Here is a 24445-nt window from a genome sequence, read left to right as displayed (position 1 = left end):
TCGCAACCAACGGTTGCCTCGTCAGGAAAGAGGGAAGGAGAAGGAAAGACAAAAGGATTGGGTTTTAAGGGAGAGGGTAAGGAGTCATTCCAATCCCGGGAGCGGAAAGACTTACCTTAGGGGGAAAAAAGGACAGGTTTACACTCGCACACACACAAATATCCATCCACACATACACAGACACAAGCAGACATTTGTAAAGGCCATAACCAGAAGGAGGAAATAAGATGACAGAAAAGACTACGAAATGTAAAAGTGACAATAACAATAACAAACATGATTGTTGGATTCAAATTAATGATATGAATATAATAGAGGGAAACATTCCACGTGGGAAAAATATATTTAAAAAGAAAGATGATGAGACTTACCCAACAAAAGCGCTGGCAGGTCGATAGACACACAAATAAACACAAACATACACACAAAACTCTAGCTTTCGCAACCAACGGTTGCCTCGTCAGGAAAGAGGGAAGGAGAAGGAAAGACAAAAGGATTGGGTTTTAAGGGAGAGGGTAAGGAGTCATTCCAATCCCGGGAGCGGAAAGACTTACCTTAGGGGGAAAAAAGGACAGGTTTACACTCGCACACACACAAATATCCATCCACACATACACAGACACAAGCAGACATTTGTAAAGGCCATAACCAGAAGGAGGAAATAAGATGACAGAAAAGACTACGAAATGTAAAAGTGACAATAACAATAACAAACATGATTGTTGGATTCAAATTAATGATATGAATATAATAGAGGGAAACATTCCACGTGGGAAAAATATATTTAAAAAGAAAGATGATGAGACTTACCCAACAAAAGCGCTGGCAGGTCGATAGACACACAAATAAACACAAACATACACACAAAACTCTAGCTTTCGCAACCAACGGTTGCCTCGTCAGGAAAGAGGGAAGGAGAAGGAAAGACAAAAGGATAGGGTTTTAAGGGAGAGGGTAAGGAGTCATTCCAATCCCGGGAGCGGAAAGACTTACCTTAGGGGGAAAAAAGGACAGGTTTACACTCGCACACACACAAATATCCATCCACACATACACAGACACAAGCAGACATTTGTAAAGGCCATAACCAGAAGGAGGAAATAAGATGACAGAAAAGACTACGAAATGTAAAAGTGACAATAACAATAACAAACATGATTGTTGGATTCAAATTAATGATATGAATATAATAGAGGGAAACATTCCACGTGGGAAAAATATATTTAAAAAGAAAGATGATGAGACTTACCCAACAAAAGCGCTGGCAGGTCGATAGACACACAAATAAACACAAACATACACACAAAACTCTAGCTTTCGCAACCAACGGTTGCCTCGTCAGGAAAGAGGGAAGGAGAAGGAAAGACAAAAGGATTGGGTTTTAAGGGAGAGGGTAAGGAGTCATTCCAATCCCGGGAGCGGAAAGACTTACCTTAGGGGGAAAAAAGGACAGGTTTACACTCGCACACACACAAATATCCATCCACACATACACAGACACAAGCAGACATTTGTAAAGGCCATAACCAGAAGGAGGAAATAAGATGACAGAAAAGACTACGAAATGTAAAAGTGACAATAACAATAACAAACATGATTGTTGGATTCAAATTAATGATATGAATATAATAGAGGGAAACATTCCACGTGGGAAAAATATATTTAAAAAGAAAGATGATGAGACTTACCCAACAAAAGCGCTGGCAGGTCGATAGACACACAAATAAACACAAACATACACACAAAACTCTAGCTTTCGCAACCAACGGTTGCCTCGTCAGGAAAGAGGGAAGGAGAAGGAAAGACAAAAGGATAGGGTTTTAAGGGAGAGGGTAAGGAGTCATTCCAATCCCGGGAGCGGAAAGACTTACCTTAGGGGGAAAAAAGGACAGGTTTACACTCGCACACACACAAATATCCATCCACACATACACAGACACAAGCAGACATTTGTAAAGGCCATAACCAGAAGGAGGAAATAAGATGACAGAAAAGACTACGAAATGTAAAAGTGACAATAACAATAACAAACATGATTGTTGGATTCAAATTAATGATATGAATATAATAGAGGGAAACATTCCACGTGGGAAAAATATATTTAAAAAGAAAGATGATGAGACTTACCCAACAAAAGCGCTGGCAGGTCGATAGACACACAAATAAACACAAACATACACACAAAACTCTAGCTTTCGCAACCAACGGTTGCCTCGTCAGGAAAGAGGGAAGGAGAAGGAAAGACAAAAGGATTGGGTTTTAAGGGAGAGGGTAAGGAGTCATTCCAATCCCGGGAGCGGAAAGACTTACCTTAGGGGGAAAAAAGGACAGGTTTACACTCGCACACACACAAATATCCATCCACACATACACAGACACAAGCAGACATTTGTAAAGGCCATAACCAGAAGGAGGAAATAAGATGACAGAAAAGACTACGAAATGTAAAAGTGACAATAACAATAACAAACATGATTGTTGGATTCAAATTAATGATATGAATATAATAGAGGGAAACATTCCACGTGGGAAAAATATATTTAAAAAGAAAGATGATGAGACTTACCCAACAAAAGCGCTGGCAGGTCGATAGACACACAAATAAACACAAACATACACACAAAACTCTAGCTTTCGCAACCAACGGTTGCCTCGTCAGGAAAGAGGGAAGGAGAAGGAAAGACAAAAGGATTGGGTTTTAAGGGAGAGGGTAAGGAGTCATTCCAATCCCGGGAGCGGAAAGACTTACCTTAGGGGGAAAAAAGGACAGGTTTACACTCGCACACACACAAATATCCATCCACACATACACAGACACAAGCAGACATTTGTAAAGGCCATAACCAGAAGGAGGAAATAAGATGACAGAAAAGACTACGAAATGTAAAAGTGACAATAACAATAACAAACATGATTGTTGGATTCAAATTAATGATATGAATATAATAGAGGGAAACATTCCACGTGGGAAAAATATATTTAAAAAGAAAGATGATGAGACTTACCCAACAAAAGCGCTGGCAGGTCGATAGACACACAAATAAACACAAACATACACACAAAACTCTAGCTTTCGCAACCAACGGTTGCCTCGTCAGGAAAGAGGGAAGGAGAAGGAAAGACAAAAGGATTGGGTTTTAAGGGAGAGGGTAAGGAGTCATTCCAATCCCGGGAGCGGAAAGACTTACCTTAGGGGGAAAAAAGGACAGGTTTACACTCGCACACACACAAATATCCATCCACACATACACAGACACAAGCAGACATTTGTAAAGGCCATAACCAGAAGGAGGAAATAAGATGACAGAAAAGACTACGAAATGTAAAAGTGACAATAACAATAACAAACATGATTGTTGGATTCAAATTAATGATATGAATATAATAGAGGGAAACATTCCACGTGGGAAAAATATATTTAAAAAGAAAGATGATGAGACTTACCCAACAAAAGCGCTGGCAGGTCGATAGACACACAAATAAACACAAACATACACACAAAACTCTAGCTTTCGCAACCAACGGTTGCCTCGTCAGGAAAGAGGGAAGGAGAAGGAAAGACAAAAGGATTGGGTTTTAAGGGAGAGGGTAAGGAGTCATTCCAATCCCGGGAGCGGAAAGACTTACCTTAGGGGGAAAAAAGGACAGGTTTACACTCGCACACACACAAATATCCATCCACACATACACAGACACAAGCAGACATTTGTAAAGGCCATAACCAGAAGGAGGAAATAAGATGACAGAAAAGACTACGAAATGTAAAAGTGACAATAACAATAACAAACATGATTGTTGGATTCAAATTAATGATATGAATATAATAGAGGGAAACATTCCACGTGGGAAAAATATATTTAAAAAGAAAGATGATGAGACTTACCCAACAAAAGCGCTGGCAGGTCGATAGACACACAAATAAACACAAACATACACACAAAACTCTAGCTTTCGCAACCAACGGTTGCCTCGTCAGGAAAGAGGGAAGGAGAAGGAAAGACAAAAGGATTGGGTTTTAAGGGAGAGGGTAAGGAGTCATTCCAATCCCGGGAGCGGAAAGACTTACCTTAGGGGGAAAAAAGGACAGGTTTACACTCGCACACACACAAATATCCATCCACACATACACATCAAACGGTCCCTTCCCTACAGCCTAGGTCTTTGTGGCAAACGAATCTGCTCCAGTCCGGAATCCTTGAACCATTACACCAACAACCTGAAAACAGCTTTTGCATCCCGTAACTACCCTCCCGACCTGGTACAGAAGCAAATAACCAGAGCCACTTCCTCATCTCCTCAAACCCGGAACCTTCCACAGAAGAACCCCAAAAGTGCCCCACTTGTGACAGGATACTTTCCGGGAGTGGATCAGATTCTGAATGTGGCTCTCCAGCAGGGATATGACTTCCTCAAATCCTGCCCTGAAATGAGATCCATCCTTCATGAAATCCTCCCCACTCCACCAAGAGTGTCTTTCTGCCATCCACCTAACCTTCATAACCTCTTAGTTCATCCCTATGAAATCCCCAAACCACCTTCCCTACCCTCTGGCTCCTACCCCTGTAACCGCCCCCGGTGTAAAACCTGTCCCATGCACCCTCCCACCACCACCTATTCCAGTCCTGTAACCCGGAAGGTGTACACGATCAAAGGCAGAGCCACGTGTGAAAGCACCCACGTGATTTACCAACTGACCTGCCTACACTGTGAAGCGTTCTATGTGGGAATGACCAGCAACAAACTGTCCATTCGCTTGAATGGACACAGGCAGACAGTGTTTGTTGGTAATGAGGATCACCCTGTGGCTAAACATGCCTTGGTGCATGGCCAGCACATCTTGGCACAGTGTTACACCGTCCGGGTTATCTGGATACTTCCCACTAACGCCAACCTGTCAGAACTCCGGAGATGGGAACTTGCCCTTCAGCATATCCTCTCTTCTCGCTATCCGCCAGGCCTCAATCTCCGCTAATTTCTAATTTCAATCTGCCACTGCTCATACCTCACCTGTCTTTCAACATCATCTTTGCCTCTGTACTTCCGCCCCGACTGACATCTCTGCCCAAACTCTTTGCCTTTACAAATGTCTGCTTGTGTCTGTGTATATGCTGATGGATATGTGTGCGTTGGTTGCGAAAGCTAGAATTTTGTGTGTTTGTTTGTGTGTCTATCGACCTGCCAGCGCTTTTGTTTGGTAAGTCTCATCATCTTTCTTTTTAGATATATTTTTCCCACGTGGAATGTTTCCCTCTATTATATATATATGAATTTGGCCACCTGTTGACCGCATACAACTTAAGACTTATGGTGTTTCTTTTTCTTCTGTTCTTCCCAGCACTTCTTCATTTTCTCGCCAACTGCTCATCTTTCCGCACTCTCTTGGGTCGAAGTTTTGGCTCATCTTCTTCATAGTTTGCGTTTTCTATCAGTAGCGTGAAGTGATTCCTGTCACGTATTATTTCTTCTGTAACACCTATTTTGGTGGTGTCTTTCTTTACTGCTTCTATCCATCCTACAGTTTTTTTCAGCTTACTAACGTAATTAAAAATGTTCTTTGTAATCCATGTTTCTTCCATTCTTTTCAAATGTTCATAAAATTTTAGCCGTCTCTTCCGCATTGTATCTGTGATTTTTTTCTGTATTTTTGTGTAAGTCTTCATTTCACCTTTTCATCCACCTATTTTCCTTATTTTTCTCAGCGCCTAGTATTTTCCTCTCTGTTTTTTCTAGTTCTCTTAATTCGCCTTTCTTATTCAATGTTAGGTACTCTAATCCATACGTTGCTTGTGTCCTAATAACTGAATTATAATGCCTAATCTTCGCTTGTATGGATATTGATTTCTTATTGTAGTAGTTTTGTGTTAATTTATATGAAAATTCTAACTTTTTTTATTCTTCTTTATTTGTTGTGTTATCCAGTCCGTTGACTTGGATTCACTCGCCCAGGTATTTGAATCTATCAACTATCTTAATTTTTCCATACATTGTTTTCATAAACTTTTCTGTATCATGTTTGTGTTCTATATACTTGGTTTTTTCATAGGATATTTTTAGCCCAGTCTTTTCAGCAGTCTTGTCTAACAGATCAAGCATAACTGTTGCGTCTGTTTGGTTTTCAGTTATCAATGCCATATCATCTGCAAAGGCTAAACATTTCACTTCAAATTTGTTCTTTTCTTGGCCCATGCTTATACCCTTTGTGCCTCTGTTTTTTAATGTGCTTTCTGACGATTTTACTATATTATCTAAAACCAAGTTAAAGAGAATTGGGTACAATTCGCTTATTTGAAATTTTGTCACTATTCCAATAACACTTTGTGAAGATTTACTTATTTAAAATTTGTTAAACGTACAATATTTACATCTGCTGTAACTATCATAAATTTTTATTAATTTTAGGGATCCAGCTCAAACTATCACTTTGTCCTTCATGAAATCTTCCACAGAGTAGTAGCATCTTTCAATTAGAAAATCATGTAACTTGCTCTTTAAAATATTTATCTTCTTATTCATTATGTCACACCCTTTTATTTTGTTTTGAATTTTCATGGCTCTGTACTGAAAAGTCTGAGCACACAATTTTAAATGATGTGAGGTGAGCATAAAGTTTTCTTTATGCCTTGCATTGTATGAGTACTAAAATGTTCTTTTTTGAATAGATCAGCTCTGCTGTGTAGGAAGAACCACCTCAAAGATGTGTAAAGAGGAAACAATTAAAATTTTTAGGTCTTAAATAATAATGGTTGACATGATGTCCTCAGCTGTGCAGTGCACACGTTAAGAATGATTCTTTTTTGCAACTTTAAAATTCATGTAACATTTCCTGAGTTTCCCCAAAAAATGCGCCATATCTAATAACAGATTCAAAGTAGCTATAGTATGCTATTTTCCTGGTGTCCATATGAGTACACAAACTAAAATTTCCATTGCAAATGCAAGGCTGTTTAATGTTTTTGCTATATATTCTATATGAGAATTCCAACTCAGTTCTGTCTTAGTTTATTCCTAGGAATCTCACTGAGCCTTCTTCCATTTTCTGATTACTGTTACTGATACTGATACAAATTTCTTCAGTTTTTTACTGTTTGGTTTCAAAACTCATGTGAATTTTTAAGCCACTGAGATTGAACCATGTTTCCAAGTTACATAATGTGTTCATCATACTCTGTGGTATATTGCCAGAATTTTCATTTTCAATTAGGGCAGAAGTATCATCTGCAAACAAGGCTAAATGAGTATTTATATTGAGAGGAAAGTCATTTACATAGAACAGGAATAAAATTGATCCAAGGATTGAGCCTTGAGAAATACCTTGCGACACAGTTTCCCACTCTGAGAAGTAATCCAGTCCATTTGATGTGATTATTATCCTTTGTTTCCTCTCCATGAGGACATATACTATGGAATATGACCATGCCAGCTATTTATAACTCTGTCCTATGTACTTTCAAATTATCTTAAGAAATGTGTAATAAATAAATAAATAAATTACAAATCTGCAATGTATGACTGTTTTTACTGTTAAAAATATACATTATTAAAGTAAAAAATCTAGCTTCATTCAGATTTTAAGTGCAAAAAACATTTTTGTCAGTTTCTTTTATTATTATTTTTTATCCCTGCCACATCCGTAAGAAGGTAGATAAATACATATATCTACTGATTGCCCTGTTTTGTGAAAGCTTTATCCATTGTCACAGTATAAGGAACATGGCTCAAAAGACAATAAAAAAATCTGTTCCAGATCAATGGTAACCCGTCATCAAAAATCTATATCGGTTGCCAAGTTGTGACAGTCTAATGTCAAAATAATGATAGGAGCAATTTTCTTTCTGATTCCCAACTTTTGCTCTATCATAGCACAAAGAGGCAAATATGTCCTAGGCAGAGTTAGGGATGTAAATGAAGGGAACTGATTTTTTTACTTATCCGGCAACTTCAAAGATGTTTAAATCAAAACATCTTGACATATTAACACTTTTTTTTTTTACAAGTTTTCCCTACTTCCCCAGAGCAGTGAGCTCTCTTATGTGCAAGATGTTGGCATACCTGCATCTTGCAATTAATAAGCTAAAGTCTGTGATTAACTGTGCCCAAAATCCAGAAGATGTACCAGCCATAGTAAACAATATGTAATATCATATGACTGAAGAGTGCTCGTACGAGGGTTGTCCAGAAAGTAAGTTCCGATTGTTCACTAAACGGAAACTACAGTGAAAATCAGAAACATTTTTTTTAAAGAATTAGCTAGACTTTCCAGATACTTCTCTACATAGTCGCCGCTCCAACTTAGACATTTGTCAGAACGTTATACTGAATTTCCATCATCATCATCATCATCATCATAGAAGGCAGCCGCCTGTGCTTTCCGATAATTCTGTACACTGGTCTATAGCGTGCAGATTCAGTGTTCTCTTCGTATCCAGTGTGAATAGAGATGATACTCAGGACGAGCCAATTAGGCCTGTGTTGTGGGTGATCGAACACTTCCCATCGAAAAGGCTGCAGGAGCATCTTCACTGCAGAGTGCGGCTGAGAATTGCCATGAAGAAGGAAGTGCGTGGCAGTTGGTTAGGTGAGTTGCATTCATTAAGGCGTAGCCTCTCACCGGGCTCTCCTACTTGGTGGGGACATCGTTGTTCTAGGCACCTTTACTCATTCACAGTGTGCCCCCAACTGAAAAGAGTGTCTTGATGTGATCAACGGTCATACTAGAGACATTACCCAACACATCTGTGCAAAGCTTCATTGGGTTTTCACTGTGGTGTCCATTTCGCGATCGATCGGGACTTACTTTCTGGACAACCCTCATATAGCAGCTAAAAATTTTATCTGGGAGGGTAAAATTTCTGTGGGGAGAGTAAAACAATTTTTTTAAGTTTGTGCAGAGGAGAGGAGTTGATTTCTTTCCTGAGGGTGCCAATTCTCTCTCAAACCCAGCCACTGTTGCATGTACGGTACGGGGTGTAAGAACAAATGCACACAAATTTATGTGCTTCTAGAGAGTGGGATGCATCTACAGTAGGAAGTATCAGTGAGTAGGGGTGCATCTATAACAGGAATTATCCCGGAGAGGGGATGCATGCATCCTAAATTTTAATGATGTGTCATATGGCATGACATGACAAATGCGTTGAGTGATGTGAAGGCATGAGCCATCTTATACTCCATGACATCATGTATCACGTTAGTGTACTTGGCATGACGCATTATATTGCATGACGTGAGTACTAATATTAAGAAGTAAAAAGATGCGAACATGTCAAAATGTTTAGATTTAAATGTCTCTGAGGCCGCCCCATAAATGGAAAAGCTAGTTCACTTCTTTCACATCCCGAACTCCACCCAGGATATATTAACTTTTTTTGTGCTATGATAGGAGCATTTTTCATTCAGGTTAACAGTAAATGAAAAATCAATACAGTAAATGGTTAAGTTGCTAGTCTCCTACCAAGCATCTCCCCAGGTGGCGGATAGGGGCACGCACACCTGATATAGTGGGTGCCTGGGAAATAAAATACCCAGGGTAGACCAAAACTAGTACCAAGGGCACAACAGTTCCGTATGTCAGTGGCAGTACCCCAATAGCATCTGTTCCATGTGTTAGTGTAGCTGATTAATATCCCTTGTGGCTAACAAACATAGTTGTAACACAGAGCTTGCTCCACTCGAGGTTGATAGCCTTTGACAGTGAATCATGAAAAGGTCTTCTAGAGAAAAACTTCCACCTTCCAGTAGGGAAGGAGAAGGTTACATCGGATTCGGTGGGTGACCAACTACAAAACTCAAATTAATTGGAGCATTTGAAATCACCCAACTCTCACCAAGCACGTAATGCCAAAATAAAATAGAAATACATTAACTACATTGCAACATGTAACGTAAACTCTTGGCTGAAAACTGGAAAGCTCAAAAACTTCACAAATGAAGTGGACAGACAAATCATCATACTAGCAGAACTCCAGTAAATGAGAAATACAACAGAATATCCATTTGAGTCTCAAAGTAATAGAATTTACAATAGAAAACCAGGACAAGGAGTTATGAAACAGTGCCCACAATTTGCAATCAGATTTATAGTAAATTTGAAAATGATAGATTCAGTAACTGATTTTAAAGCTATTTCTCCACGAATCGCAACTTTTAACTCTGAAAACCATCAACAAGATCCATACTATCATGAACATCCATGACCCTACCAAATAGATGCATTTTCTAACAAAAACTACGGTAGAAGCAGAAAAATTCCGAGATCTTTTGGATTTGACAATAAATCAAGTCAATAAAAACAATGTAAATACCTTAACAGTGGATTTTAAAGCCCAACTGGGAAAGGAAAAGAAGTACAAAGACATAAATAGAAAATGAGCGCCACATAAACAAACTAACAGAAATGAACAAAGACTCATTGAAATTTGCAGAACACATGGGCTCACCTCTAAATCAATATCTTTTAAAAGAAAACCAAGCAAACTTATGACATAGAAACATCCGGATTGGACAAGAGGAGAGTGTCAGGTGGACCATGTCTGCATGGACAAATTTTTTCATAAATAAATTCAAAATGTTTAAGTACTGAGAGGAACAGACACAGTTTCAGATCATTATTTGGTCAAAATCAAAACCACTCCATCGAGGAAAAAAGATCGAGAGCAACTGAAGATATAAGAAAATATGGCTCACATAAATTAATCAAAAATGACAAATATCAGAAAAACACACAAAATACGATAATAATGGATAATCTTCAGAATTTAATACAAATTTTAAAACAACATGCTTAAGCATTGCCACCAGTAAATCAATGTGAAAAATGTGCATGGTGGACTACAGAATGTGAAGAAATTCATGATGAAAGACATCAAACTTGGACAAAATTTGAAACTCACAAAACGGTCCCTTCCCTACAGCCTAGGTCTTTGTGGCAAACGAATCTGCTCCAGTCCGGAATCCTTGAACCATCACCTAGTAAATCGACTTACTTACTACTAAAAGGAAATCTTATTAGAAACCCGACTGTCAGAATAGACGGATCACCAGTTCTCCGATGACGAGAGACACGATACCTGGGAGTTATCATTGATGAGAGGTGGAGTTTTGGGAAGCACATTGAAACTGTTACTCAGAGAGCCCTTCAGATATTAAACAATTTAATTTCCATAGGCCACAAAAGATTTCATCTTCCTCCACATCTAATTAGACTCTATCATAACAGTATTTTAACCTCAGTAGTGGGCTACGGCTCGGGAGTCTGGGCGCACAGGCTCACGAGGGTTGTGCCCGCCATGGCGGTGAGAAGGGTTCAGAGAAGCATGATATTAAGATCCGTAGGTGCCTACAGAACATCTCCAGGGGGAGCGCTATTAATCATAATGGGGCTCTGCCCTCTGGACTTAAAGATTAGAGAACAGGCGGCTTGGTACTGGGCCAAGAAGGGAAATAATGAGAAAATTGTTGATATCATGGGTATTAGATAGAGGGACAAAAAAGAGATAAGGACAAGAGGGGAGGAGCTTTGGCAGGAGATTTGGGGGGCAGAAGAGACTGGACGAAGAACCTTCCAGTTCTTACCAGATGTGAGGGAACGACTTGGCATGAAGTACTTTGAGCCTACGCGAGGTTTGATCCACTTTCTCACTGGCCATGGACCCTACCCGACATACTTATGTCGATTTGGGAAAAGGGCAACACCAGCGTGCGACTGTGGCGATCCGGAGGGCACGCCTGAGCACGTAGTCTACGAATGTCCCCTCTTCAATGATATCGCCAACGGACTACGAGACAGACTACCTAACCGAGACACATACCAATTACTTAGACGAGAAGAAACGTTTCAGACATTGAATACCCTGGCAAACGAGATATCACGAAGAGTATTAATTTACTATTTAAGAGAGATACAGTAAAAATGAGCGACAATAACCACCAACGGAGTCTGAGAGCACTACTCCCATACCGCCTGTGCGAGGCTGGCCGACTACCTCTAAGTTGGGAACCGCCACGTGCAGGACTAGGGGGAGTGGGGAATAACTACCGATTGCGACACACACACCGGACATGACGTAGGATAGTTTAGTTTGTAGGAATTAGATATAGGAAATTAAGATAGATAGGTACTGCAGCGAATAAACAACGAGGCCCGCCCAGTGCCAGGGGCTTGCTCTTCGGGGTTAGCTCGAAGAGCAGGGCAGTAAAAGTAGGTTTATATCTTTACTGGCACGTATGTGACGCTGCAGTAGATATATAAATTAGATTAGAAATAGGAATTAGGATAAATAATATAAGTAGATTAGACGCCCATTGTTACTAATGTTAACTGTAGCTTACCCACTATTAAGTACACTAAGCTGCAACATGTAATAAAAATGTATCACTATTAGGACCCACTAATGCATTAAGGTAGTGGGTTAAACTTGTATAATTATAATGATTTTGATAAAAAAAAAAAAAATTTTTTTAAACACCTATAACAAAGAAAACGGCACTTGTCAGCTCAAAGCAAAATAAGCAATCGATTCAAAAAAGGAAGGGCACCCGTATAAATACGGATGGAGCGCCTGACGCATAGCAATGGCTACGTAGTAAAGCTTAACTGCTAAGCTTACGACTCGAACCAAACTACTGTAGCAGTATCGTCATTCATTCGACCTAAATTGTGTCTCATATTACAATGGACCAACTTTGTTTCGATTTGGAGGTGCGGCCTAAAACTTTTCTCTCCCCTTGAATTTCGAGTCTCAAATTTCAGGTGCGGCTTAGATTCGGGAAATTTTTTTTCCCTTTATTTCGAGTCTCATTTTTCAGGTGCGGCTTAGATTCGAGTGCGGCTTAGATTCGAGTAAATACGGTATACAGTTGTGAAAGGTTTTATACAAAGGAAGATTAATTTTACATATTACAATGATTTGTAACTAAAGAATTATAATATAGCAACACTTTTAGTTTCCTGTGGTTTATATCCGTGATTCTAAATATCCTTTCCTTCAATTCAGCACATGTACATGTTAATCTTTTGTTTTTCCTATCTCCTATCTGTCTAATTAAGAAGGAAATTTTAAAATCAATTTTACTAAAAGTTTGAGTCATTTTTATTCTGTTTCAATGGCTCCTTTGCTTCCTCACTTTCTATAACACACTAGCATAATTGACAAAACAAAATTCCAAAAAATAATTTCTTCTTCTATTATGTCGAAGAAAATGTTCCAAGGCTGCCAACCGATATGTCGAACCAGTTTATTTTTCTTGGATGACCCACAACCATTTTCCATGTACAGCAATGGAAAAAAAGTGGTTATCAGTACTAAACGATCACATGATGGCTCTTTACAGTACTAGTACTTCAGAAGGAGGATGGCTTTTAAAAGACTGTTACACTCCCATCCCCTTTTCAAAGATGTTACAGACATCAGGGATCTTGAAAGAGTACAGTTGGGAATGTTGTCATGCAACAGACAGCATTGGCTTTCTCTTTACTCAGTTGGTTACGCGTTATCAGCTTCAGAGAAGGATAGGTAGGTAGGTGGTAGGTAGGTGGCGGAGGGGGGGGGGGGGGGGGGGGGGGAGGCGGAGGGGGAGAGAGGGGGAGAGAGAGAGAGAGAGAGAGAGAGTCTTTTGTCTATCAGAGTTAACATTTTACTGCCTAAACTGACCTACTGCAATGCTTAGGTAAGTTTGTAGACTTCCACAGCCAATGCCAGTTTGAGTAAACTAATTTTAGGTATTAGGCTGCCTCATTATGAAACACTAAAACAACTAAAATGCTGACAATTCAACCAACTTTGCAGCTGTCCTCTTCACAGTGACTAACTTGCTCTGGAGAGGATTGCTGCAAAGTCAGTCAAAACATGGGCATTTCAGTTGTTTTAGTGTTTTACAATGACACGGCCTAATAAGCAAAATTATTCTTTTCTGATTAATCCTCGATGTGGAACACATTGTATTATATTTGTGTTACATACTCTACAGCACAATAACACTATTAAGGAGCATAAATAAGCAGAGTTTTTGCATCTGCTTTCAAGTCTAATGGATAGAAATTGAACGAAGATGTTTGCTCTTGGATTACATTACGTGCACATCCATATTGAGGAGATGCTCAAGAATTTAGAACATGTCATAAAACAAAAATGCACGATACATATTTACAATGAAAAACAGATATGCTAATGTATCTTTCAGAGATCCCAAGCAAAATGGTCCTCATGAATACAGAGTTAGTCAAATGCACATGATAATTCTTAGGTTATTGTAGTAACACATCATCAGAGAGAAAACTCAGTTTACAAGATATACAAATGACAGATTTTATGTAAAACTCACATAGTTTGATATTACTAATAATATATATGCATCAGTTGGTTCTACTGAGAAATTTGTCAATGGAGTAGGAGGAGTTGGCCACCAATAAATCCTTTATGCTCCTCTTAAACTGAACTTTATTAGTTTTCGTGGCTGCTGGCAAGTTATTGGAAATGTGTTCCTGAGTAAGGGATACTTTTCTGACCCAAAGTGACTGACTTTAAATATTTGTGTAGTACTGATTTCATGAACTGATATGTCAGTTTGAAAAAAGTAGATACATTATTTATGACAAATTTCATTCTGGGATAAATATACTGAGAACCAGCAGTTAGCATTCTCAGTCCTAAAGCAGACTTTTGCTAAACATTCTTGAGTACAAGAATAACTCATCCACATGTTTAGGCCCTGAAAACTTTACATTGGCTTCATGAGTTTCCAAAAAATTCCATTATGAGCCTCCATGAAGAGGAGGTTGGGACACGTTTTGTAGGCATATACAGCCAAAAGGAGGGACTCAAAAAGATGTCAACAAATGCACCCCCCCCTCCCCCAGCACCACCACTGTGAGAAAGAGAGTTAAATGTATGTCATAAAGAACACATACAAGGGGGTGAATTCAGAATACCTTAAGAAATGTTTGAATTTGGGGCACCACATGGTGGAATAACACTCCATGCAAATACGTCCACAGACACTTCTCTTATATTCAGTTGTAAACTATGAGAAGACATACACTTCTATATTACCTTGGGGTTGCCACCCAATTTTATTTAAATACAATTCTGAAATTACTCCAACCACAGCACATGTGACAAACACCCTCTGCCATCCACTTCGCAAAGGTTTGTAGAATATCATGTAGATGAAGGAATACAGTGAAACACCTATTTTACATTTTCGTGCAGTCCAGACTTACAAAACACAAAATTGAGGAAACCTGCTGAATTGAGGGAAATGTTAAACTTCCCCAAAATATGAGCAAAAACACAGGTACGTGGCATTTATGATTAAAAATTGCAGTCCTCTCCAATACTCTGTACAGAATCTGTTTAAGTGAAGGAAATTAATTGTAAAATACAATCTTTACACAATAATTCGTGGTAACGAATTTCATCAGTTTGTAAAAAATCACAAATGTGTAACAGCAAGTAAAATGCCATCAAAAATTGAAACTGGAATCTGGGTACAAGGTAATCGAGCTATTTTCCTACATGCTATGACCACAAATAGTATGTTCAAAAGACAAGTTTTCAGAATTCTTTGTGCTCATCCAGAAAAAGGCAAAAATTATGAACACGTTGAATTAAACTGAAAACATCACAGCAACTAGGTGGTTAAACCGTAAGCATAAATGCGGACATCTGCTTAATGACAAACTTTGTCACCACTTTTGTTATTGTTTAATGCACTTCATATGTTCACCATTGTTAAAGTGTTATTTTAGGCTTGATGTGAGAAACAGACTCTTGAAAAAATGAATTTATTACCCCTATTGAAGTCACAGGCTTATTAGAAGTCAGCTGAGTGAATTTCCGTACACTGTGTAAAATGTAAATTTGAAAGAAAGCTCAGTTGCTATAGTTTTGCTTCATGACTTCTATCACTGCTGCCAACCTGTACGATCTATAGTGTGTGGTGCAAAGCACATACATGAGTAGTGTATGCAGTTGTAGCAACTGTATCGTGTCAGATTTGAAGTTGAAAGACTTTAAAATGTACTATTGCAAAACCCTTGTTTTATTTCTGTGTGACATCTCTGTCATAGCACATCTGCACGAAAAATATATTTTCAGCATTTCACAAAATGCTTTCACGCCTACCTGCACTCCTGCCATTGAGGGACCACTCCCCCTTTCTACATATACAGTAGGCAAGTTTATGTTACGTGTTTTAGCATGGTGTGGTGGCTGCCCTGGCTATTGGGTGATTAACAAGTCACCAGCCAATAAGAGTTCATTAGCCAGAAATGAGTGATGTTTCCTCGATTATGACTGAGCATATTCTTCAAGACCCAGTGTTGAATTTAAAAGGTCAATGATTGATACTGTTGCTGAATACAGTACATTGGAAATACGTGCAAAAAGATGAGACTGTGTTATAAGTGACACAAGAAAAGTTGGTGGCTGAGCCCCTTTGTCACATATTGGCTCAGTCCGTAACACTTCACATCAATTATCTTGCTTTTTCCATTACCTCTGCAACCTAGCAGTGGTTGTATCATAATTGCACAGTTAAGCTAAATGTTACAAGTCATGTTGACAACACTGACCGTGGATTACGTCAGCATTTTCTCTCTCACATCTGCCCTCTCCACAACGACCTAAAATATTCCCTTAATTCTACCACCACCTGTGGTACCAACCATCTGTCTTTTGTGCCACTCATAACGCATTCAGTCACATCAAATGTCAATAGGAAGAAAACGGTATGAAAATGAGTGAGACATTGAGTAGGAACTTAGAACTGAGGTAAACCTTATAAAATTGGAGAATTTTTAGTACTGATCTTATGGGTTTTTCAAAGAGGCTACAAATTTATGGTGTAGAATTGTGAAAAATGTAAATCGGAGAATGTAAAATCAAACTTTCACTGTATCTTCTATTTGCAGAAACCCTTTTCGATCTTCTTAGATGATGATCACAGAAAGAAACTGGATATATCAACAGCTTTGTCTATGTCAAATTGGTACGGCCATGTTTTGTAACCAGTTGCATTAAATACTTATTCTGAACAGGTGCAGTTAAACCTAACAAGCATCCACAGATGTAATTCCAAAGACAGAGCATCCTATTCCAATGCTACATGGTGAGGTATCAACAGATTGTGAATTATACTTATAAAAACGCTCTTACAAAACATCTTTATAATAACTGCTGATCCACTCTCAAGAGGAAATGACGGGAAGTACTGATAGATGCAGCAGGTGCAACCATTCTTCAAACCACAATGCATTTTCTTCTGCACTGGAAGTTTATAAGCGAAATGAGATGTCCGTGGTGTGTACGTTGTTCGACAATCCAGAAATGTCTAAAACCTAGTTGCCTGTGCAATGCTGTTTCTGTGTTTCTCTGTAATGTTTTATCTAGCTATGCAATGGAACTAACTATGGTAGGAGGAAACAGTTAATCACAAACCACTAAGCATTATTTAAAGAAAGAAAGGAAGAAAGAAAGAAAGAAAACAAACACACGTTTACCGTTATTTAAAAGCCCTATAAATTAAATAAAAGTCATGCAATAGTTGCAAAGGAGCGACATATAAACATAGTGTTGCTACAAGAAAGACAAAGCTTTCACAAATAATATTGGTCTCGAAGATTAATAAGCTGCAATAGAAGCTAAGCTTCCACATATAATGCTGATCTTTTTGCGCATGTTACACTTTAAGATACATCACACAAATGTGCCAGTAAAATTTTTAATAATGACGTAAATGTCTGATCTGGGCTCTAAATTCTTCTAAATGGTCGTCCTCAAAGAGTTGATTTTTAAATGAGAGTCAAACACTCTGTGATTTAAGAAATCAATTGCAGATTTTCACACATTGTTCAACTTCTGTCAAAGGAAATTTACTTAGAAAGTAACACTTTTCAAACCACATTCGCAATATTTTCCCGTGACCTGTTAGATATTGGTTCATTGCAGCAGTTGCCAGAGAGCCCCAGGTAACTGGCATCACTGTGCCTGCGCAGCTACGATGGCGCAGGAAGCCCACATGTTCGTCCGTGTAAAACCTTAAAAGATCTTATACTATGTCATCAAAGGATACATCAAGAGCATCGGAATATCGTGAACCATACTAAAAAGCATAATTCAGCTTAAAGTGCACAATCCTATGTCCAGATTCAGATGTAAATTTTCTTGAGTACCAGTACTGTATTTCATGTTTGGTTCTTTATTATGGCATAATGCCATACGAACTAGAAGATGGAAAACGTGCACTTGAAATGCAGAGAACAGTTGAAACTAGCCAACAGTGTGAAATTAAACACTTCGTTTCACATAAACTGACTGGCTCAGCGCAAAAGATAAATAAAAACCAAATCTCTTTAGCAAACTGACAAAAATAACTTCATTGTCCTGCAAGGCGGGTAATGCTTGACTGTCAGAAAGGTGGAAATAAAACCTGAAACTAACAATATATTTTAGCCTTCCGTAATTATTCGAACGTATTTTAATTCATTTGACAGCTCCTGGCCACAGGAATCCGTTTTGTTTTCATTTAATGTGAGAGCAATAAATGAAGAGGAAACAGCAAAATCACTAAATGTAAACACAGGTCACGTGGAGACTACCCACATCCCCACTACATCTCAGACTGCTCTGTGCATCAGCCCCGGATCTGCGATATTTCCGAACCGGGGTAATATTAGATAGTGGCGCCCAGCCACACATCTGTAGCCAGAAGTGGGAGAAGGTACTACTTACACACGACTCAACTGCGCATGCACAAGAGCCCGCCCGTAACTGCTCAAATGAATCTAATGTAAACAGTTGTCACGTCACGCTCATCGGAGGCACTTTGTTGTTAGGAAGCACTGCATATTCTTCCTAAAGCCTTTGACACACTTTGGTTGGCAGACGCTTGTATGAGCACTGTGTTTTGTTGTTGTATATGGTGTATCTCCTTTGCGACTTAAGTTTTATTTTCGTTTTTTTTCTCTCGTTCATGTTTTGTTGCTGCAGTATTATTCTGCAGAAGCAGGGTACAGTAATATCCTTCATTAGAGTATTGGTTCTTACCAGTCAAAATAACAAAAATTTAACTGGTAACTAAAACAATGAAAAATTCACGGAATTCTAAAAAATTCCCGGGTTTTTCCTGGATGTCCCGGGTCGTATACACCCTGATAAAAGAAGAAGATATAATTCTATTGCAATTTCTGAAGAACCTCACTGTTGTTGTTGTTGTTGTGGCATTCAGTCTGAAGACCAATTAGATGCAAGTCTCAATGCTACTCTATCCTGTGCAAGCCTCTTTATCTCCGCACACCTACAGTAACCAACATCCTTTTGAATCTGCTTACTGTATTGGTGCCTCAGTCCCACATTTCACTCCATTACCAAACTGACTATACATTTATGCCTCTTTTAGTCAAGTTGTCCCACTAGTTTCTTTCCTCCCAAAATCAAATCAATACATCCACATTAGTTAGTGATGTTGTGAACTTAGCGAATCATAGCAGACTGACAAAGATATGCAGAAGCCGTTGAAGTCATTAGCGTTTGGAACAACAGTCACAGAATGAAGCACGAAAGCATTGAAAGAAATGGGTATTAACAATGAATAGGCAGGAAAATCCTAGTTCCTATTTCTTCTGTTGACCGAAGAGATCTATATTTCTAAGATGTCGAGTATAGACATCGACAGTCTGCTGTTGCAAAGCAAGGAGACATTCTGGTGGTCTGTTTTAGTTCAGTTTTAGGCTGTTCATTTGATAAAATTACTTAAATAAAAGTAACAGTATTTTTATGAACTACATCATCATGTGAATTTAAAAATATATTTCCATAGAAATTACTGAAAAATTAACAGGTACTTTTAGAAGTTGTCAACTTTAGTTTGGTTATATCTGCAAGATACTTTCAGTAACTAACATTTTTACTGCAGACTTGACACAAAAACACTACTGTACCAAGAGTTTCAAAGAACAGTGGTAACATACATGAAACAATGATAAAGTCTCCTTTGTTTTGTCAGATAAACTGCAGAAGTAAGACAATGTGGTCACATATGAAACAGTGAAGTAAAACACAACTTACCACTGTTTGTATCCATTACAATTTTGTGCAGAATGTAGCCTTGGCAGTTTGTTACACTGTTAACAGCTACTTTCAAACCATTTTGCAGTTCCATATAGCCACTATCACTTTCCTGGCCACCAGCTTCATGATAAAAGTTAGACTTGTTTAAAATTATCTTGGATTCTATTCCTGGCTGTGTTCTTTCTACACACTTCCCATCTACTACAATTGCTTGCACACTGCACTTCAAATAAGGAAACATATACACACCATTTTCTTTAGAATACATATATTTATATTGATCTTCTGTAGCATAAATTCCATTCTCCCTTAATTGAAGTATGGTGTCATAATTCAATTCATTTTCTGTTGCAACAGTGAAACCTTTTTTAGTCCTTAACTTAGCATTGTCAAGTTGCACATGAAAACCTTCCATATCTACACTGATTCCTTCTGCATCTGCTAATTTTCTAATATGTTTCTCATCTAGACCATATGTGTCATACAATTTAAAGACAACACTGCCTGGTAAAACAGGCTTTTTTCTTATCCCAGCTTCCCCCTCTAAATCTTTCACCAGGTTTTCTGCAGCAGTTTGGAGCTCTTGGTACCCTAACACCAGCCCTGGCATTTCAGTAATGTCCAAAGAACTCAAGTGTGGCTTAGCATTAACAATCTTTTTCCATTCCACTGCAGCATTGTTTTCCAAATCAACAAGAAGCTGTTCTTCATGCCCAATGATTAACTGCACCTGCAGTTAAATATAAGAAAGCAAATGAAAAATTTCATTTACACTGGTAATCATTACAAATAATGATGATTACATTCATTTATATTAGCAATACCTGTTTCAGATTACTTGGGATTTCTGGATAAGCATCAGCAAGTGTCTCTGCAACATAATTACTCAGTTCACTCAATAAGGATTTTCTTGCATGAAAGTATCTTTCACCCACATGTATAGCTTTCCTGATGACACGCCTTAACTTCAGACTGTGAACAACAACATTAATTATTCAATAATACCATTCACTGTGAAAAATGTATGCAACATTGGCGGTGGAGGGAAGGTTCCAGTGAATTTCCTGTGGACAGAGATGCGGATGGAGCCATCAAAGAGGAGGTGGTCAACATCGGGGAAGGTGACACGATGAGTTGAGGAGGACAACATGAAGGGGATGGGAGAGAAGGTGTTGAGGTTGTCAAGGAACAAAGACAGGGTGCCTTGGCCCTGGGTCCAGATCATGAAGATATGATCAATGAACTTTAACCAGACTAGAGGTTTGGTGTTTTGAGAGGCTGGGAAGGTCTCCTCTAGATGGCCCATAAATAGATTGGTATAGAAGGGTGCCATGCAGGTGCCCATGGCTGTGCCGCAGATTTGTTTATGTACCTTTCCTTCAAATGAGAAGTAGTTGCAGGTTAGGATAAAGTTAGTAAGGTGTACGAAGAATGAGGTAATGGGTATGGAGTCTGAAGGACATTGGGAGAGGTAGTGTTCAATGGTGGTAAGATCACAGGCACAAGGGATCGAGGGATGTTGGTGTATGGGGAGGTGGCGTCAGCAATGACAAGCAACGATCCAGAAGGTAAAGGGGTGGGGATGGCGCAGACTCGGTGGAGGAAGTGGTTGGTGTCTCTGACGTGGGAGGCAAGATTACAGGCAACTGATTGGAGGTATTGGTCAACGAGTGCCAAAATTATTTCAGTGGGGCACAATAACCAGCCTCAATGGGGCATCCAGGATTGCTTGTTTGTGGACATAGGGGAGCATGTAGAAGGTAGGTGTGCGGGATATCATTGGGGTCAGGAGGGAAATGGATTCAGAGGAGATGTTTTGGAAAGGGCCTAAGGCTTGAAGTAGGGATTGGAGTTTGTGTTGCACTTTTGGGATGGGATCACTCTGGGAAACTTTATATGTGGAGGAATCAGACAATTGGCAGAGGCCTTCTGGCAGGTAGTCACTGTGATTCATGACAACAGTGGTGGAACCTTTGTCTGCAGGTAGGATGATTAGGTCAGGATGAGAGTCAAACACTCTGTGATTTAAGAAATCAATTGTAGATTCTCACCCATTGTCCAACTTGCGTAAAAGGAAGTTTACTTTGAAATTAATGCTTTTCCAACCACCATTTGCAATATTTCCCCGTAACCTGTTAGAGATGACTCATTTCAGCTGTTGCCAGAAAGTGCCAGATAACACGCACCAATGCGCTTGTACAGCTAGAATAAGGGAGGGAACACAGCCACATATCTGACATTATTTCCTCCTTTATGTAACTTCACAATCCTGCCAAGGTTCTTCAGTTTTTGCCTTTATTTGTATTTTATTTTGTTATTTATAAGTTAATAAATTTAAAAAGTCATGGCTGGAAAATAGTGACACAAACTGTTTACCATAAGCATGGAAAAACTGGTAGAAACAGATCTCAAGGAAGATTAGTTTGGGTTTCAGACAAATATAGGAACATGTGGGGCAATACTACACCTACAAGTCAGAAGATACAGTAAAGAAAGCACAAACCTAATTTTAAAGCATTTGAATATTTAGAAAAAGCTTTTGGCAATAATGACTGGAACATACTCTTTGAAGAAATGAAGGTAGCAGGGGAAAAATTCAGGAATCAGAAAGTTGTATAAATCGTACAAAAACTGGACTGCAGTTATAAGAGTTGAATGACATAAAAGGGCAGCAGTGTCAAGAAGGGAGTGAGACTGGATTGTAATCTGTCCCTGATGTCATTCAGTCTCTCCACTGAACAAGTATCAAAAGAAGTCTGAGAAATATATGAGAAGAGAATAAAAGTTCAGGGACAATAAGTAAAAACATTCATGTTTACCAATAACTGTAATTCTGTCAGAGATAGCAAAATACTAGGAAGAGCAGTTAAAATGAATGTGTAGTATCTTTAAAAGAACTTATGAGATGAACATTAACAAAAGTAAAACTATGGTGGCAGAATGTAGCTGAATTAAATCAGACAATTTTGAAGGAATTAAATTAGTAAATCAGACACTAACAGTAGCAAGCCAGTTTTCCTATTTGAACAGTACAACAACTTACGACGGTCAAAGTAGAAAAGTATATAAAATTCAGACTGTAAACGGCAAGAAAATCATGACTGAAAAAGAGAAAATTGTTAACATCTAATATTTAATTGTTAACAAGTCTTTTTTGACAGTATTCATCAGCATGGAAGTGAAATGTGGACATACAGCAGTTCACACAGGAATAAAGTAGAAGTTTTTGAAATGTAGTGTTACAGAAGATGCATCAAGAATGCTGAAGACCTGATGAGTAGATCAAGTAATTAATAAAAAGGTACTGAACTGAATTAGGGAAAAAAGAAATTTATGGCACAATGTGATTAAAAGAAATGATTGGTTAATAGGGCACAAACTGAGACAGCATGGAATCATCATGCCGATAAAACAGATAGAAGTGTGAGGCATAAAAATTGTAGAGAGGGACCAACAGATGAATACCGTAAACAGGTTCAAACTGATGTAGGCTGTAGTAGATATTCTGAGATGGAGAAGCTTGCTCAGGACAGGCTAGCATAGAGAGATGCATCAAACCAGTCACTGGACTGACCACCACCACCACCACCACCACCAACAACAACAACAACAACGACAACAACAACAATAAACAAACAGCGGCAGCAGGAGCAGCAGCAACAATAACATCAACGACATTTATAGAAAGAATTACTTTACCTGAATGACAACATAAAAAATCCTTACTTTTGTTATTCAATAATAAATGTGGAATACATCAAATCAAGTATTATCTACATTATGCCTTACTTGTGATGAGGAAACACACCATCTGCAATGGCAACTGTCGCCATACGACAGTGATCAGCGATGATACGATATGCAGTATCAATACCAGAAATGTCATCTACACCGAACAAACCACGGTATGCGGGTGCTCCAGTTATCTGCAAAGACACACTGTCTTGAAAACCAATAGACTCTGTCTCAGATCACAGTCATTTGGTGTCTAGGAAAATATAATTTATTTACATAAAACTATGGTTTCAGATTTTTTTTACCTTCTGGATAGCAGAAAATAGAGGCAGAAATATATCAGTATCATAGTTTGAACTTTTATTCTGAAGTACTGCAACAAGCCGTTCAAAACCCATACCAGTGTCCACATGGTGTGTAGGTAACTTTTCTAATGTACCATCTGATTTCCTGCAGAAGAAAGGTTACTGAAATAATTTCAATGTAAAATTTTCTGTCACATCATAATCAAATTATTATCTGAGGTTGTAAATGTGCAATTTTTTTTAGGGTTTCATACCTCAAAACAGGTAAAAATGGAACCCTTACAGCAGCGCTTCCCAACCTTTTCAGCTGGCGGAAAATACATTGCGGACCCCTAGTCA

General features: G+C 38.6%; 1 protein-coding gene across 2 annotated transcripts in view; it reads right to left on the bottom strand.

Moving 5' to 3' along the window:
• LOC126100372 (alanine--tRNA ligase, mitochondrial) overlaps positions 1 to 24445 on the bottom strand; it is a 99341-nt gene that overhangs the window by 53663 nt on the left and 21233 nt on the right. For both annotated transcript variants that reach the window (XM_049910981.1, XM_049910980.1), the window contains exons 5-8: positions 24107 to 24251; positions 23856 to 23992; positions 20891 to 21038; positions 20064 to 20796 (exon numbers count right to left, since the gene is read on the bottom strand). In XM_049910981.1, coding sequence (XP_049766938.1) covers positions 20064 to 20796; positions 20891 to 21038; positions 23856 to 23992; positions 24107 to 24251 — 1163 coding nt within the window. The remainder of the gene's footprint in view (positions 1 to 20063; positions 20797 to 20890; positions 21039 to 23855; positions 23993 to 24106; positions 24252 to 24445) is intronic.

The sequence above is a fragment of the Schistocerca cancellata genome, chromosome 9, assembly GCF_023864275.1.
Source record: "Schistocerca cancellata isolate TAMUIC-IGC-003103 chromosome 9, iqSchCanc2.1, whole genome shotgun sequence".
Lineage (NCBI taxonomy): Eukaryota > Metazoa > Arthropoda > Insecta > Orthoptera > Acrididae > Schistocerca > Schistocerca cancellata.
The sequence above is the reverse complement of the archived record's forward strand: the minus strand, read 5'-3'. Positions and strand labels throughout refer to the sequence as shown.